The 19,506-nt window shown below is 42.8% G+C and overlaps 1 protein-coding gene across 1 annotated transcript in view; it reads right to left on the reverse strand.

Annotated features, from left to right (window-relative positions):
- Window positions 1-1,584: 1,584 nt before the first annotated feature.
- Window positions 1,585-19,506, reverse strand: part of LOC141131741 (uncharacterized) — a 105,414-nt gene continuing 87,492 nt past the window's right edge. Inside the window, exons 18-20 of the mRNA XM_073619365.1 lie at window positions 18,554-18,632; window positions 17,136-17,244; window positions 1,585-2,596 (exon numbers count right to left, since the gene is read on the reverse strand). Coding sequence (XP_073475466.1) covers window positions 2,523-2,596; window positions 17,136-17,244; window positions 18,554-18,632 — 262 coding nt within the window. The 3' untranslated portion in view covers window positions 1,585-2,522. The remainder of the gene's footprint in view (window positions 2,597-17,135; window positions 17,245-18,553; window positions 18,633-19,506) is intronic.

Genomic DNA, 19,506 nt, shown 5'->3' on the forward strand with positions numbered 1-19,506 from the left:
TTTAAATGACAATTGCACAGTTGTGCAACGTTGCACCCAAACAAAATCCTTTTTTCCCCACAAAGAGCTTTTTGATGGTATTTGATCACCTCCGCAGTTTTTATTTTTTGCGCTATAAACCAAAAAAAAAACAAAACAAAAAAAAACCCAACAATTTTGAAAAAAAAATTGTTTTACTTTTTGCTATAACATCCCCCCCCCCCAAAAAAAAAAAAAAAAAAAAAAAAAATAAAAAAAAAAAAATCGCAATAAGCGTATATTGATTGGTTAGCACAAAAGATATAGAGTCTACAAAATAGGGAATATATTTATGGCATTTTTATTCATTTTTTTTTTTTTTATTAGTAATGGCGACGATCTGCGATTTTTAGGGGGCAATCCAGGGGTTAAACGTGTTCCCTCAGTGTTCTAAGGGGGGGGCTCACCAGAACATGACAGATCACTGCTCCCGATGACATGGAGCAGTAGATCCCCATCATGTTGCTAGGCAGAACAAGGAAATGCCTTGTTTACATAGGCATCACCCAATTCTGCCTCTGTGTCAGGATCGCGGGCCACCGGCAGACAGAGTCCTCGGAGCACGCCCACTAGCCCGCGATTTAAAAGGGACTTGCAGGTACACCCATTTGCGCAGACGTATATCATCGTGCACTGAACGGCAAGAGGTTAATGAAGATACAACATTTAGCAACTCACATGGTTGATGATTAAAAGCTGTCCACAAACCATCCTCCTCACCACTGTCCATCTGCAATCGTGACTGGTAAGACTACCCTGTGGTAGAGCGATCTGAAAGCAAGGCTTGAAGCGCAGCATGTAAGGTATGACGTCAATGGCGGTGCGGAGGATGGTCTATGTGGACAGCTTTACCCCAGATGCCTGCATACTTAGATGTGCCCGTTTAGCAACTCACATGGTTAAAACGTTGTAACTTCATTAAATGTAACCATATTGCTACACTTACAGGCGCCTCTCTTCTCTTTTATACTCAGTTGTGACATGACGCTACTTGTATATCTAGACATCGCTTGTTTATCAAGTCAAAAATTATATACAGCTTTCTAGAAATGGCCCTTTAATATCAAATACTGAATTGATTGCTCGCTTACAACTCATCCAAAACACGGCGGCAAGACTGTTAACAGGAAAAAAACCCTGGGAATCCATCTCCCCATCCCTAAAAAGCCTACACTGGCTAACCGTGAAGAATCGGATCACATTCAAGACCCTCTGCCTCACCCACAAATGCATACAAGGAAACGCTCCACTATATCTCCGTGAGAAAATAAAACACTACACACCGAATCGCAGTCTTCGATCAGCTAACCAAAACCTCCTTATTCTCAAATACTGCTACAAAGCAAAGGGAGAACGAAGATTCGCAGTCCAAGGACCTTGACTATGGAATGCTCTTCCAACCAACATCCGCATGGAAGAAAACCACCAGGCCTTCAGGAAAAAACTAAAGACCTTCCTTTTCTAAGAAGCTGACAACAGAGAATGCATCCAGCGCCTTGAGGCGATTCAGTTCGCATTTGCAGCGCTTTACAAATCATTCATTCAATTTACACTGCCACTATCAAATGATTATTCAGTTTACTTTATTATTAGAGTACAACAAAATTATATTATATAGACTGCATCTTCAACATCAAGCAATAGTATAGTTATTAAAAAGGACAAGATCTAAAAGTTCAATTTTGTGTTTTCTGTTCACTCAGTGGAATTATAACCAGTCAAAGCCCCCAATGACATGTCCAGTATGGAAAATGAAGGTTAACTGCGCACATTTTTTTTTTTTTTTTATAAATTATCCTGTATGCATGGTTTCTCCACACCTTTTTACTTCAGCAGTACAGAGATGTTTTGCAGATGGAAAGTGAAGTTGCTTTCTTTGGTAATCGGACAGCATATATGCGTGGTTGCTATGGTAACAGGCACAGTTTCTTTTAATCTATATTAAATAAATTAGACCCCCTATTTTACTGCAGAAGGCTGGTGACACTCTGCCATTGTCCTTCAGGTCTCTGAGGGGAGAGGCACAGACAAATGGTCACCTAGTACCAAGTGATTTTGCAAGCTGCCATCCTAAGGCAGGCATCATGTAGTTCTCAGTTTAAAATGTCAGTCAGCATGTGCCAATTTAACAAGTGCCTGCGTGCTTCTAAAGATAAGGTATGTTTAATTCATACGACAGGCTAGTCAACCTCATTTTTGTATTCTGATAGAATATAAATAGTCTCAGAGAAGACAGTAATGTATGAAGAGATGAGTTGTAGAATTGCCATTCTGAAGTCTTGCTTAATACAGGTACATCAGTGTATGGACATCACCAAGAAAGCTTGGAGAAACAGTAGTGTGGGTTTAGTAACAATGTGACTAGAAAAACCTCCACCAGAAAAGAACTGGTTTCTTCAGAAATGGCAGCAGTATAAATATATATTGAAACTGGTCCCAGTCATATTAGTCATGAAAATGTCCAGGCACTTTTCTCCAGTTCTCATGTGGTCAAAACATCTTCATCAGCAGCCACTAGGAGATGGAGCAAAGAAATACATGGCCAGCAGTATGAAGTAAACCATGACCAGGGCAGTGCCTACAAAAGAGAAAACCCATTTAAAAACATTAGGTATGCACATGTTGGGATTGTTGAAAACCTTGCACACCCATTCTTAAAATCCAATATGAATAGTCATACATGTGTGGTAGCAGTATGGTGCGCCCATCAAGGCAACACTAGAACCAGAGTCAAATAATAATATTATTATTATTATTATTATTATTATTATTATTAATACAGGATTTCTATGGGGCCAACAGTTTGTGCAGTGCTTAACAAAATTAACGCAGACATTAGTTACATTGCAATTTGGTACAAGAAAAATCAGAGGCTCATTAGAGCTTACAATCTAAAAAGGGAGGGTCAAGTGAGACAAAAAGGTAATAGCTGTGGGGGATGAGCCGATGGAGGAAGTAAAAACAGTGCATTAAATAGAAGCAGGATAGGCTTCTTTAAAGAGAAGGGTTTTCAGGGAACGTCTAAAGATGGCTAGATTAGGGGACAGGCAGACAGATTGGGGGTAGGGAGTTCCAAAGGATGAAAGAAGCTCTGGAGAAATCCTGGAGGCGAGCATGGGAGGAGGCGACAAGGGAACTAGAGAGCAGAAGGTCTTGGGAGGACCGAAGAGAGCGTCTTGGTTGGTATTTTGGGACTAGATTACGGATGTAGCTGGGGGCAGAGTTATGGATTTCTTTGTAAATTGTTAGTACTTTGAATTTTATTCGTTGGGTGAGTGGAAGCCAGTGGAGGGATTGGCAGAGAGGGGTGGATGACACTGAATGGTTGGTAAGGTGGATGAGTCCTGCACCGGCATTCATTATGGAGTCATGGACTGAAGGGGTCTATGTAAAGGTAATCCAATGAGGAGGGTGTTGCAGTAGTCGAGACGAGAGATAACAAGGGAGTGAATTAGAAGCTTGGTGGTGTCATTCGTTAAAAAGGGGCATATTCTAGAAATGTTGCAGAGGCTAAGGTGGCATGATTTGGACAGTGATTGGATGTGGGCCTGAAAGGACAGTTCAGAGTCTAAGGTTACCCCTAGCACCCTGGCATGTGAGGACAGATTGATAGATGTGCCATTGATCTTGACAGAGAAGTCAGGGGTAGGGGCACGTGGGGGACAAAATATTAAGAGCTCGGTTTTAGATTTTTTGTTTGAAGAAATGGTTTGACATCCAGGCTGATATGTCTGTTAGTAAATCAGTGATGAGTGGAGAGACTGATGGGGTGAGCTGAGGGGCAGAGAGATAAATTTGGGTGTCGACATAAATGGTAGTGGCTAACCCAGGGAGGACATGTAGATTGAGAATAGTGGGAGGTCCAAGGACAGAACCTCAGGGACCCCAACGTTAAGGAGTTGGAGAGAAGGAAGTGAAGTTGTGACACCGAAGGTGCGGTGAGATAGGCAAGATTCAAACCAACGGAGAGCGCAGGCATGGAGACCAAGCAAATTGAGTTTGAGGAGGAGGGGGTGGTCAACTGTATCAAAGGCAGCGGAAAGGTCCAAGAGTAAGAGTACGGAATAATGACCATTGGTTTTGGCAGTTAGTAAGTCGTTTGAGTTTTAGAACAGTTTCTGTGGAGTACTGTGGGCGATATCTAGACTAAAGGCGATCAAGAAGATAATTCTTAATGAGGTGGTTGCTCAGTCAGTTGTAGACTAAACGTTCAAGGAGTTTGGAGGCAAAAGGGAGTAAAGAGATGGGTCTTGGGTTGCTAAGATTGATGGAGCCCAGCGAGGCATTTTTTGGTATGTGAGGGACTAGCGCATGTTTTAGAGGGTTGGGGAAGATGCCAGTAGAGAGGGAGCAGTTGAAGATATGAGTTAAAGAGTGTAGGCTAGAGCCAGAGGGTGACTGTAGTATAAGTGTGTAAAGTGAGGGAGATATCTGTAGAGTGGAGATCGAGACGAAGTGTCTCATTCTTATTTTTGAAGTGATTAGCAATCTCCTGGCCAGTGAGTAAGTTAGTGGGTGGAGGTAATGGAGGACAAAAGTAGAGTGGTAAAGGTAAAAAAAAAAAAAAAAAAAAACTTGACGGGGACTGCGTGAGAGGGTGTTAATGAGTGATATAGTAGTGAATGAGGGTGATAAAGTAGGTTTGTTTGGCAGTGCGGAGGCAGGAATGGTATTTTTGGAGGGCAGGTTTATATTGGCTGAAATCTTGCTGTGACTTAGTCTTATGCCACTGACTCTCAAGAGCAGGGCTACGTTTGAGGCTTCTGGTATTGTCTGTCTGCCAGGGTTGTAGCGGTCGGGGCCTCCAGGGTGGATGATAGTAAACTGTTGTAGACAGAAATGGCCAGGTTGGGGCAGGACAAGGATGAGATTGTCGTAGAGACAATCTGGAGCAGAAAAAGAAGAGAAGAGTTAAGATAGCGAAGGTTTCTACAGGTAATAGTTTTTGTAGTTAGAAGATAAGGAGGAGGAAGACAAGAAGAGAGTGAAACTAATAAGGTGGTGACCAGAGAGAGGAAAAGGAATGTTGGAGAGGTTGTGCGAAGTGCATAGGTAGGAGAATATGAGATCAAGGCAGTTGCCAACAGAGTAGAAGCGTGTCCATTGTTTTAGGTATACTACAGTTACAAAGTCAGGGTGAAAAGTCCCTCTACAGCTGGTATAGAGAAGAATCAACCAAAACACAAAATAATCACATTTTGAAGACTGAAATGAAAAGTTTGTTTTATCCAGCTGTATTTACTCAGTGCACCTTATAACATCCCAAGTGAAAGGTATAACATTAACATGTCAGAAAAAAATAAGAATCACCGAGTTGGAAAAAGGATTACCCCCCTCCTAAAATGACTTGTAAAATCAATCAGGTTTAGCGAATCACCTTCTTAATGGCACACAGAGCCATTTGACTTTCAACTGTGGTCATTTCGATCAGCTCAGAATGAAGAGCTTTCCTGGAGCATTTCAGTCCCTGGTAGTGCAACTAAAGCACACAACTATGGGTGGCATAGCACTGTTCAAAGATCTCTGGGATAAAGTTAGGGACGGGCTTTATCAATGCCTAGAAGCAAAGTGAAGTTTATTATTAAGTAGAAGGCATTTGGTAAAACACAGACTCTCCCTGGATTAGGACATCACTCCAACTGGATGAAAGATGAAAGAGGAAATTGATCAGAGAGGCTACCAAGAGGCCTACAGCAACTGAAGCAGTTGCAGGAAATTATGACAGAATGAACATTGTGTGCATGAGACAACAAAATCACAACTTCTCCACAAAATGTTGCTTGTATGGGAGGGTTGCACAAAAAATAAATTAAAAAACAAAAAAACACACCTCTCAAGAAAGGCCACATGCAGGCACAACTGATCTTTTGCCTTGAAGAGTCTGAGGCCACATGGAAAAAGGCGGTATGGTCAGATGAGGCTAATGGAATTATTTGACCTCCACACCAAAAATGTCTGGTGAAAATCCAATAAAATTTCACCATCCAAACACCATTTCCACAGTAAAGCATGGAGGTGCTAATATCCAGTTATGGGAGTGTTCCTCTGCAGCAGGGACTGGAGCACTTTCAGGATAGAAGAAAAAAATGGATGGGGCAAATAACCCTCAAATTCTTGAGGATAATCTGCTGCCCTCTGCCAGAAAGTTGTCAATGGGAGGAATGTTTACCTTCCAACATGACAATGACCCCAAAGTACACAGCAAAAACAACCACACAATAGAGAAAAAGGTGAATGTCCTTTGCAATATTTGCTCACTCATCTTTGAAATGCAAAGTTTAAATATGCAAAGTTAGTAGAGACATATCCAAACAGACTAAAGGTTGTAATTAAAAACAAAAAGGTGGTTCAACAAAATACTGACATAAAAGAGGGGGTGATCCTTTTTTCAACTCAGTGATTCAGTTTTTGATTTTTTTTTTCCCTGAAACGTTAGTGCAACTTGTAACATCCAAGTGAAAGATATAACACTGAGTAAATACAGCTGGATAAAATCCATCTTCATTTTAGACTGAAAAGTGATTTTTTTTTTAAGAGGGCGATTCTGTAATATCTACTGTATATTCTGTAACTCTAGCAAAGAAAGTGCTGTCACCCAGCTGTACTGTGTAGCAGAGGTGTATGAATCACAAAAGTAGCTGGACAGGCTGCAAATTTGGCAGACAAGACTGTTCATGTATGTGTGTTTAAAGTCTAAAATGTAGCGGTTTACCTGCAGTTCGACTTTGTATTAATATCTGTCAAACCAGCACCATGTCTCTGTTGTGCTGCTGGCTCCTGGTTTAAAATGTAAATCTTCATTCTCCTCTGAACCCCTCCCTACCCCAACCGCTGTAATCTTCTGATGTGGCAAGGATTTTTAGAACTGATGAAGCTGAACTGTGACAGGCACTCAAGACTGACTATACCAGGTAGGTGCGGTGAGGTCAGTGGCTGGTGAGGTCCTGGCTAGTATTAGAGCCAGATACATACACAGGTTACATATTCACAAATTAGGTATTCGATTGCAGTTCTACTAGTTGTAACAAAAAGCTGTCCCTTTAAGATGTAACGTTTGGGGGTTCAGAGTAATTTTCTAGCAAGAAAATATTTACATGTAGGAGAGAAGTGTCAGAATTGGCCTGGGTGGCACGTGGTTAATTACCATAAGTAACAGACAAATTATTATATATTGTTTACAAGGTAATTTACTATATATTTTCAAAAACTACTCAAGCAGATAGCTTAATGGACAATTTACTGAAGTTTGAAGTTATAACTTCAAACCAGTAATTTAACAGTAAATAGATAAATGTTAAAAAACATATAGCATAATATATTATTTAGCGTGGTTAAAAAAAAAGTAGCTTTTCTGCAGCAGCAGATTCTCCCTCTTAACTGAGAAAAAAAAAATGGAATTATGTGTAAACCTTATACCCATAAACCCATGTTTTGTCCTGTAGTTAAAGAGGAACTGCAGTCTGCTCACATAATAAGTTGTAATAAAGACATCTTTGCCATTCTGAAGTTTCCCTCTAACCACATTGCATATCATTTTATATACAACTGTGATTCTGTACTTGCCAAATATGCTGTAGAAATCTCCTTCCACTAAGTGTGGCTGCATCCATTTTAACTGTGGGCAGCTGAAGCTGCTGCCTGTTCACTTACTGGATTTACAGACACCTCCAGCTCTGCAGCTCTCATTGGCCCTCTTACGGCTCATCCCCCCTCCCTTCCTGGCAAACTGAGTACCTATCCTCCTAGTCTGCTACAAACAGCATGTGCCATCTTGTATTTAACCCCTTCCCGCCGACCGTACGCACATATGCGTACTCGACTTTCCGGGGTTATACCGGGATGATGCCCACAGCTGCAGGCATCATCCCGATACCGTTGTTTCCAGCGGGCGATCGGCTACCCGTGTATAAACAACCGATGCGGCTAAAAGCCGCTCGGTTGTTATACCGGAGGAGCGGGAGGGGACAACCCCCTCTCCCGCCGCCTCCCGCCGCTGTTACCGGGCCTCCCGTGCGATCGGGAGGCCCGGTGTCCAATCGGGAATCTTCGGCGGCTGGGGGCGGGCTGGAACGAAGCTGTGAGCAGCTTCGTTCCAGCCTTCTTGTTGTAAACGCGGAAGCGACGTCATGACGTCACTTCCCGTTTACTCGGCTGCCAATGGCGCCGAATTAAAAAAAGTACACAGTATTCAGAATCGCCGTTTTCGGCGATCTGAATACTTTGAAGTGTAAAAGGAGGGATGGGGGGTCTTTTAGACCCCCCATCCCTCCATAAAGAGTACCTGTCACCACCTATTACTGTCACAAGGGATGTTTACATCCCTTGTGACAGCAATAAAAGTAAAAAAAAAAAATTTTTTTTAAAACACAATTTTAAAGTAAAAAAATAAATAAAAAAATTTTTTTTTAAAGAGCCCCTGTCCCCGCGAGCTCGCGCAGCGAAGAAAACGCATACGGAAGTCGCGCCCGCATATGTAAACGGTGTTCAAACCACACGTGAGGTATCGCCGCGATCGTCAGAGCGAGAGCAATAATTCTAGCACTAGACCTCCTCTGTAGCTCAAACCTGGTAACCGTAAAAATTTTTTAAAGCGTCGCCTATGGAAATTCATAGGTACCGTAGTTTGTCGCCATTCCACGAGTGCGTGCAATTATAAAGGGTGACATATTTGGTATCTATTTTCTCGGCGTAACATCATCTTTCACATTATACAAAAAAATTGGGTTAACTTTACTGTTTGGATTTTTTAAAATTCATGAAAGTGTCCCTTTTCCAAAAATTTGCGTTTAAAACACCGCTGCACAAATACCGTGTGATAAAAAATATTGCAACAATCGCCATTTTATTCTCTAGATTCTCTGCTAAAAAAATATATATAACGTTTGGGAACTCTAAGTAATTTTCTAGCAAAAAATACAGATTTTAACTTGTAAACACCAAATTTCAAAAATAGGCTTAGTCATGAAAGGGTTAAACTGGCTGCGCTGCATGTAGCTTCCGACAGGCTGCGCAAGGAGCCCTGTATCTCTGGAACCATAGGTGCTAGGAGCCCCAAATTTTGACCAGTGGTGGGGCAGGTCGCCAAGCTACGACCCTCAAGTTAGTTTCTTTAATGTTCCCCTGACTGCACACCCCTGGACTATTCACATGTTTCTGCCCACCTCCCCCATTTAGATGCTTTACTATCACGTCTGTGAATGAAAAACAATGAATGGAGAAGCCAATACTTGCCCTTCATTCATAGATTGACATCTTTCAGTGCTTCAGGAGCTGTGACAGGTACTCAAGAGTGCCTGACTAGGCTGCCCTTCTGCCCACCTCCTTTGAATAAAGGTTGCATTCTCACATCTATGAATGGAGGCAGCAAAGCTTTCAATCACACACACACACACACACACACACACACACACACGTCCTCCATTCATAGAATGAAAATCAACCTAAGCATGAAAAACAAACAGTAATTTAATTCATAGATGCTTTTAATTTTCAAAGGCAGCATAGTCATGCACTCGAGTACCTGTCACAGCTTCCTCCGCAATGAAAAACAGGCGGCAGGGGTCGGATTAGAGGATGAAGATTTCAACTAAACCCTGAGACAGCAGCCCAAGAGACACGCCACACTGATAGTAAGTAATGACCCTTGTGCGGATTTATTTTTTTAACTTTAGGCTTTACTATTTAAACCTGAACGCCAGGCAAACCGCTAAATACACAAGCTACATAATGTACATGGGACTTGTTTTGGTAGCTTTACCCACCAAAGGACTTTTAATCCTGTTCATCCGGCCCTTAAATTTACAAAGGTCTAGTACAGTGTTGTCTGGAAGGGCATGAGCCCTGATTTTTTTTTCTTGCTAAAGTTTAGTAACATTTCCCTTGTTTTGTCCCTCCCCCAGCCTTTGATTGGACAGTGAAGGAAAAACAGCAGGTTGAGGGGCCCATCTTTGCCACTTTGCTCTCTCTCCTGTCAGTTTTGCTGCAGTGCTCATATGCCAACAAGGGCTGCGCTGACTGGCTCATTGTGCTGCTTTTCTCCCCCTCCCACTCTGAGCCCTGCTGTACAGGGACTGAAAAGGGGCTGATGCACAAAATTTGACCACTAGCATTTAAAAATAGGATTTTTATAACAGCTTACCTGTAAAATCCTTTTCTTTGAAGTACATCACGGGACATGGAGCCATAGTAGTTACTATGTGGGTTATAGGCCACCTTCAGGTAATGGCACACCCCAAGACAGGAAGTCCACTCCCTATATAACCCCTCCCACTGCTGGGAGTGTCTCAGTTTTTGTAGCAAAACAATACACATGTATACTAGAAAGGGGGGGGGGGGGGGGGACCTCTGTGTCCCGTGATGCACTTCAAAGAGAAGAATTTTACAGGTAAGCTGTTATAAAAATCCTAGTTTCTTAATCGTACATCACAGGACACAGAGCCATAGTAGTTACTATGTGGGATGTCCCAGAGCAATGCCAACTGAAGGGAGGGAGACAACAAAAGTAGGGCACCATGAGACCAGAGGACTTATACTGCTGCTTGCATCACACTGCGCCCAAACGTGATATCCTCATGACCTTTTACATCTACTTGATAGAATTTGGTAAATGTATGGACAGAAGACCAAGTTGCAGCCTTGCAGATTTGAGCCATGGAGGCTTGGTGATGCACTGCCCAGGAAGCACTAACAGCCCTGGTGGAGTGTGCTTTAATTTGAAAAGGTTTAATTTTCCTCTTTAAACCATAAGTTTGAACAATTGCTTGTTGAATCCATTTAGAAATACAGTGGAACCTCGGATTACGAGGATAATCTGTTCCAGGACTATGCTCGTAATCCAATGTACTCGCATATCAAAGCGAGTTTTCCCCATTGAAGTCAATGGAAGCGCAAATAATTTGTTCCGCATTGACTTCAATGGGATGCAATACCGCATGCGGCCAGAGGCGGGGGGCGCCGGAGAGCCTCGGAAACTGCCCGAAAAGGCGCGAGGGACACTTTGGCGGACCTCGGCAAACCTTAGAAAGACTCAGTTCACAAGCCTGAGGTTTGCCGAGGTCAGCAACTGTCCTCAGGCCTTTCTGTGCATTTCCGAACTGCGCCGATCAGTGACTTTCGGTTCTGCTCGGCTCTGGCGCCCCCCACCTCAGGCCAAAAGCGGTACTGCACACCGCTTTTGGCCTGAATCCTGCTTGTTTTGCGAGACAACACTCGCAAACCAAGTTAGGAATTTTAGAAACACAGTGCTCGGTTTGCGAAATGCTCGTTAACCACGTTACTCGCAAATTGAGGTTCCACTGTAGTAGATTTTGATGTTGCCTGTCCTCTTTTAGGATCTTCAGGCAACAACCAAAACATCAGTTTTTCAAATCCGAGTAGTCGCCTTCAAGTAGACCTTGACAGCTCTCATGACATCAAGAGAATGTAGTGACTTTTCTTCCGCAGAACAGGGTTCTGAGAAAAATAAAGGTAGAACAATATCCTGGTTTAAATGAAAACCTGATACGACCTTTGGTAGAAAGTTAGGATGAGGACGCAATACAACCTTATCCTTGCGAATAATTAAATATGGCTCCTTACAAGAAAGAGCAGCCAACTCTGATACCCTTCTTGCAGAAGATATGGCTACCAGAAAAATTAGTTTTCTTGTCAAGAGGACCAAGGGAATATGTCGTATCGGCTTAAAAGGCTGTTTCTGTAATGCTGACAGAACTAAATTCAAGTCCCAAGGGTTCAGGGGTGACCTAAAACGGAGGATTAAGTTGCATTACCCCCTGAATAAAACTACGAACCAAAGAAGTGGTCATTGAACTAATACCAACAAGGCCGAAACCTGGCCTTTGATAGTACTTAAGGCCAGGTTCATGTCTATCCCCATCTGTAGAGAGTCAAGTCAAAGGAGACATATGCCTTCCAGACTAATATATGACTCTGGAGGCCGGCTTCCTTGCATTAAGCAAGGTAGACACCACTGAACCTGACAGCCCACACTTCAGAATATGGGTCTCAATAGCCAAACCATTAAATTTAGCATTTGTAAGGTAGTATGGAATACCAGACCTTGCGAGAGAAGGTCTGGACGTGGCGGTAGGGTCCATGGGACCCCTACCGCCATCTTTATGATTTCTGCATACCAAGACCTCCTGGCCCACAAGAATCACTGATTTCCCTTCCTGCTTGATCCTGCGAAGAAGTCGTGGAAGCAGCAGAACAGGAGGGAATGCATAAATCAGTGAAAACTGATTCCACAGGAATACCAAGGCATCCGTTCCGCATGCCAGCGGATCTTTTGTTCTTGACACAAAGTTGTCAATCTTTTTGTTGAACCTGGACGCAAACAGATCTACATCCGGAATCCCCCATCTTTGACATATTGTCAGGAAGATATCGGGGTGAAGAGACCACTCTCCCAGGAATAACTGCTGGCGACTCAAGTAGTCCACCTGCCAATTCTCTATTCCTGGAATGAAGACTGCCGACAGGCAAGGTACATTGTTTTCTGGCCAAATTAGGATATGATTCAACTCTCTGGGCCACACGACTTCTCGTGCCCCCTTGGTGATTGATATAGACCACTGCTGTGGCATTGTCGGATTGGATCCCGACAGGACAATTCAGTAGCCTGAACGTCCAGGCCCTCAGGGCCAGGTGTGCTGCCCGAATCTCTAGAATATTGAGGTCATTTCTGATCTGGACCATTTCCCTTGGACAGTCGCTTCTTCCAGGACTGCTTCCCAACCCGAAAGGCTGGCATCTGTTACCACCTTCCAGGTAACTGGTAGGAAGGATTTTCCTTTCTGCAGATTCTTGGTTATCAACCACCAACTGTGGCTCTAGCACACCTTTGGAGACAAACACATTGGGAAGTCTAGAGCTTGGACCTTCTTGTTGCAAGCTGATAAGATATTGTTTTGTAGTAGTCTTGAATGAAATTGAGCATAAGGAACGGCCTCGAATGAAGCCACCATCTTTCCCAACAATCTCATGCAAAGTTGAATAAAAGGATTCTTCTTTGCCTTGACCATCTGAATCAGTTCCCGTATGGCACTGATCTTTGCCTGGGGCAAGAACACCCTCTTCTGAGCTGTACCTATGATCAGACCCAAGTATTCCAATCTCCTTGATGGTTTTAAGGAAGATTTTTCTAGGCTGAGAATCCAACCTAGGTATTCCAGGTAGCTGACTGGAGACCATACTCTGGTCTAAGCGGGATACCGACTGATCAAGAGCAGATCGTCTAAGTAAGCTAAAATTGGTATACCTTGAGCCCTCAATCTGGCTAGAGCAGTGTTTCTCAACTCCAGTCCTCAAGGCGCCCAAACAGGTCAGGTTTTCAGGATTTCCCTTAGACGAAGCGGCTGTGGTAATTACTAAAGGCAGTGAAGCTGATCGAATCACCTGTGCAAAATAGTGGAAATCCTGAAAACATGACCTGTTGGGGCGCCTTGAGGACTGGTGTTGAGAAACACTGGGCTAGAGGAGCCAGGACCTTTGTAAACACTCAAGGTGCAGTAGCTAGACCGAAGGGCAGAGCTACAAACTGAAAATGAAGAAGCATAGATATTTCTGGTGAGCGGGAAAAATTAGGTATATGGGAGGTAAGCATCCTTGATGTCGATTGACGTTAGAAGTTCTCCACCTTGTAGAATGGAGACTGCTGATCAGATTGACTCCATGCGAAAAGAGCGGATATTCAGAAACTGGTTTAGATCTTTGAGAACTAGAATGGGTCTGACATCCCCATTTGGTTTTGGTACCGTGAAAAGGTTTGAAAAAAAAAAAATCCCTGCTCTTCCATGGGGACCACCGATATCACTTTTTGAGACAAAAAATGGTCCAATGCTGAAAAGGAGACTTTTTTCTCTGGATCCCTGGGAACGTTTGATCTGAAAAAACAAGGAGACGGGGACTCTCTGAACTCTAGAGTTATTGAAGAAGCCACCTATTTGTCTCGACACTCTTCCTGCCAGACCCTTGAGAACTGCAGAAGTCTTCCCCCCACTCGAGCGAGCGGGGGTGCCCCTTCATAAGGAGGCCTTAGTATTTTGTTTTGTAGGTTTCCTTCCCCAGGACCTCTTTTGTCCCTGGGGTTGACCCTGAGGTTTACCTCTTGAACTTGATGGTGGAGGCCGTCGTGACTGCCTGAAGGCTGATGCCCCAGGCACTGCAGAGGAAACTCGTTTAAATGAAATACGCTTACTCATTTTCCTAACTGGCAAAAGGAAAAACTTTTCCCATTAGAAATTCTTTGGATGTATTTATCCAGATCCCCAAACAGCCTTTCACCGCGAAAGGGAAAACTAGCCAGAAGCTTTTTGCATGGCGCTTCGGCTGACCAATTTTTCAACCATAGAATTGTACGCATATGCACCAGCAGCAAGGCGTGAGGCTTGGAGAATAGAAGCTCTCATAGCGTCTATTGCAAATCATAACGCCCATGGTAGCTCGGCCAACTCTTGGGCTTGCTGATCAGGAATAATCTTGAGCACCTGTTTAAACTGGTCTCTCAAGGAATGATATACACCAATTGCTGCCAGCGCAGGCTGAGTTACTGAACCTGCCTGAGAAAAATTGTTTAATAGGAGTTCCAACTTATCCATTGGATCCTTAAGCATTTGAGCATTGTCTACCGGACAAGTCAAACTTTTATTCACACAGGATATGGCAGCATCAATTGCTGGAATTCCCCATTTTTTATTAAATTTTTCCTCCATAGGATAAAGTGTTGAAAACTTTTTAGGAGGACAAAACTGCTTATCTTGGTGATCCCACTCAGAATATATAAGCTTTTCCAGCAAAGAATGGATAGGAAAATCATGCACAGCTTGAGGAGGCTTTAGCGAACCCAAACAAGAAGTAGGCTTATCGACCGACTCAGATAAAGGTAGCAAAAATGTGGAGCAGACCAATTCAGAGATTGTACCATCAATCTTTCAGATTGTGAACCTGATCCTTCCGCGTTTGACCCCTCAGAAGAGGAATCTTCAGCCTCTTCCTGGTCCCCTGAGAGAAATTCATTATCTCCCGCCCCCGGTACCCCAGCTTGAGGGTTCTGGGTAATAGAAGGGGACCTATCGCGCTTAGTCCCATTCTGGGATGCGATTAAACCCGCTATTCTCTGTTCCAATCCTAATATGGTTGAGGAAAAAAACTCTTCAGTAACAGACAGGGGCTGCGGTGTTGTAAACAGTTGCAACACCTGACGGCCCTGATGGCTCACTGACCAGCCACTTCAGATTTTTCAGGGGAGGATGTAATTTTTTATTTAGAGAGATGACTTTAGGCTTTTTTTAGCCCTTTTTTGGGGTGTTTCTAGCCCCCTTCTGACCATAGCCCGATGCACAAATGCAGAGGTACTACCAGAAGAAATTGCATCCACTGCTTGAGCAATAGTCCAGCCACTGCTATTAATGCTCAGCCTGATGCTTTTAGTAAATGTGCCAAGGAAATGCCTGTGTCACCAACCTCTTACATCATGCCCCTTTTTGCTCTCGTGTCCCTCCGACATCTGCAACCAGCAAAAAAATGGAGCTTTTAAACATACTCCCGTGCTGAACATTGCTGCACGCTAAGCTCCACCCCTTCCGTCACATCGCACTACCCCTTTTTTCAAAAGAGGGTTTCCCCGCGCGAACGCAGGCCTCCGATCCGACGGGTTTGGCGTGTTGTGTGGAGGGGGGGGTGTCGAGGAGGAGACCTGTGACAAGCCGCCGTGCAGGGGCGATGAAAAAAAGCGGAGCAGCATTGCTGATCATTTCAGCTACCCCCTATCCAGGGAGAGGGGGAGAGCCTTGTACAGTTGGGGGGTGTTTAGTGGAAGAAAACCCACCCCCCCAATCTTACCGGAGGTCTGAGCTGCTCGCCGGAGGGAAGCCTGCTGCTTCTGCAGACACAACGTGTACTTTGAGGAAAGCACGAGAAGGTAGGTGCTCTATACAGCCTCCAATGGTGACTCTTAGGTACGACAACATTTACTTTTTTTTTTTTTTTTTTTTTTTAAAGGAGACCTTTCATAAGAAAATTAAAAAAAAATCCTTAGAAGCCTCCACTAACCTTTCCTGCCGCAGGGATTTCTGTGGTAAAACCAACAGACCCAATCTTCACCCCTCACGATGGGCTCTGTTACAAAACCTTTGGGGAACCCACACTCCTGGACCCGTAAAGCACCCCGCCAGTAAAACTTTATGACTGAAAACACCAAAGCACTGGATCCCGGGGTCCAGCTCTCTAAACCTTGTGTCTTCCGCCACGAGGCCCGGGTACCATTCAATTCGGCTTGAAAAGCCACTTTGAATGGATCCGGCTGCATAGCTAGTCCCAGTAAGGATTGCTTCAGTGGAGCTCAGCACAGCACATCTTTACTCGTGACCAACACCTAAGACACTGGCAAAAAAAAAAAAAAAAAAACACAACAAACAAAAAAACTTAGGTACTCCCAGTAGTGGGAGGGGTTATATAGGGAGTGTACTTCCTGTCTTAGGGCGTGCCAGTGTCCATCACCTGATGGTGGCCTATAAACCACATAGTAACTACTATGGCTCTGTGTTCCATGATGTACGATTAAGAAAAATACATTTAATGATTTACTTTATAGCTGCATTCCTGTATATCTGCCTGATTTTGATCTTTAGTTCACAGATTAATTACACTGCTACAATATTAGCTACATTATAATTGTTCCAAAACTGCATTGGTTAAATGGTGTGCTGTCCCTTTAAAATGTGAATTAAATCACAGATCCTTAAAGTCCCCAGCACTGATGCTTCTTGCTGTAAAAGTACAAAGTACTTCTATATAAAAATCACATCACATCACAGTGCACAAGTCTCTTAACACTTATAATATTTCAATTTTCCGAGTTGAAACGAAGAATTGAGAAAAAGGACCTTTCACAGAAGACATTTTAAAAATATCTTAGTGTAGCTTTGACATGAGAAGTAATCTTGTAAAAAAAAAAAAAAAAAAAAAAAAAAAAAAAAAAAAAAGTGTAAGAGGAAGGATGTAGATGACATATGCTAAATAATAATAAAAGTTGCAGAGAAAACAGAAAAGCCAAACTAGAAACAAGGTATAGAAACAGTATATCATATGCATCAACTAAACATCAGTCTTTGTCTTACCCTGAAAGTAATCACACTTCCCATCCATGAAGATGTAATTCATCAGAATCACACTGAACATGCAGGCCCAAAGGTGAAGGTCGCTGAATATCAGAGTGAACCCTGTTGGCTGCAAAAGTAAAAAATGATTTTAGAGTTATGGTTTCTCTGTATGACACAGGCCAGGGAGGGTTTGTGTAGTCTTCAGCCTTTGATCTAAGCAGATATACAATGCAACAGCTAAGCACCAAAGTCAATAGAGAACATGAAAATCCTCCCCACCTACTTAGAGGAGAAAGTTTGTCCCAATAAACTAGCTTTGCCAATCTCTAAAGAACTAGTTCTAAAAATTTTAGTGAAATGTATAGGTACACTACATATTCTCTTGTACATTAAAATGAGGTCACATAATATGTAAACTGCTCAGGGCTCAACATGATTACCTGTGACTGGTTCCAAAACGTAAGACTTCTACTCATTTTATACTCCCATGCTTAGGATCAACTATATGCGACATCAATATATACCTGTACAAATGTGAAATTACTATGTGACCGGCTGCAGCTCTAATAAAAGGTACCATACCTTTAAATTAAACATCTTGGTCTGCTTGGTCTGTTTGAATAGCATGCAAATACCAGTATGTAAATGCAAACAGAAAGAGGAGGGCACATTTGCACACATGTTGTGGGAGTATAAAAAGGTGAGACCGCTATGGTCTCAGGTCACTGAATTTATATCAGATAAGTTTGCTTTACCAAATATTTGCTCTCCCATGCGGTGTTTGCTTGGGATTTTTGACCAAGAGGAGTTGAATGCCCACACTAAATTGTTCCTAAGGATCTTGTACTTTGGAGTAAAAAAGCTCATTGCGAGTAGATGGATACATGAGGAACAATTGACGCTAGGGATGTGGATTAAAATAATAAATGCAGATTTGATGATGTATAAAATGACCTATGAGGCTAGAGGAGCTACCAAGAAGTTTAGGAAGGTTTGGTTTCTGATGGATAGACTCTGAGAATACCTTGAATGAGGAAGGGCCCTAGTACATGAGTGGGTTCTGGAAATAAAACTATGGCGAAATGGATATTGATTGCTAGGCTCTTCTTCCTGTGGACAGGCCAGATATTATTGTTTTATGACTGGGCAGGAGTATTGAAATGTTGACATCCCGGGGGGGGTTGTTTAACTTTTTGCACCTTTTCTATAAAAACAATGGGCAAATTCAATGATGGGAATGTCATATCCTGTTTTGCACCAAGATTGATACGATTTTGGAGATTTGTATGTTGATGTAATATATGTCTTATGTGATGTATGTATACTTCTGTTTGTGCATAATGAAAAAACTTTAAACAAAAAAACAAACAAACATTGTATACAATGGTACAAAGGTACCACTATGGCAGTGAGTATAGTGATAAAAAAGTACTTACATAAAACACAGAGAATAGTACCAATATGGGGATCTGCAACATGCACACCTGAACTGCAATGCAAGTTCCAATCTCGATGCTGAGAAAACAGGTTTCTTCCATTAGAAAAAGAACACTGAACTAAACTGTAAATATTAACACTACCGAACACCCTTATATATGACACACACAGACCCTTAGCCATAGATAAAACCTAAAAGACCAGCTTTCTATATGAAGCACAGATCTTGATGCAGCCATTCCAAATTCCACGAACAAGGTAATGAATGCAATAAAAAGAAAAAGGAGGTAAGCGTGACAAATTTGTGAAATAAAACACTTTATTAAAAACGTGAAAAAAAAAAAATTAAAAATCTGAATTTCACTACAGGCATCCAAAAGAGATTATGCCTTTAGGAACTTCCTGCTCATCAGGAAAGAATTGGCACCAAACACTTGTGCCTGTAAAGCAGTGTGAACACTTGATACCCTTCTAGGAGGTCGGTAAGCCAGCTCCCGCAGTGGCAGTCAGGCTCAGCTGCTCACACCAAGAAACCGGTAAGCTAGGGTAAGTGATGATGGGCCACTGCAGTAGCTGACAAAATTACAGGTTTGGTGCACTCATTCTCACCAACAATGAGCCAGGGAATATAGTGAGACTCCTGCAGAAGGCGGCCAGCTCACAGGCTCAACCTGGGGAGATCACAGCTGAACACAGCCAACACAAGCAGCCACTGATGTGTGTGCAGACTACTAAAACGATGCAAACAATGACAGGTTGCCTGGCTGGCTACTGTGGTAGTCTGTCTCTAGATTTCCCAGCTCACATTGGTGATGAGAGGGAGTGCACCGAACCTGTCATTCTGTCAGCCACTGTATAACTCAAACATCTTTAATAAAGTGTTTTGTGCAAGAATACTGCACTTCCTTCTTTCGCCAATATCACAACTGAAGAAATACATTAATTTCAAAGA

Source organism: Aquarana catesbeiana, linkage group LG03 (assembly GCF_042186555.1).
Source record: "Aquarana catesbeiana isolate 2022-GZ linkage group LG03, ASM4218655v1, whole genome shotgun sequence".
Lineage (NCBI taxonomy): Eukaryota > Metazoa > Chordata > Amphibia > Anura > Ranidae > Aquarana > Aquarana catesbeiana.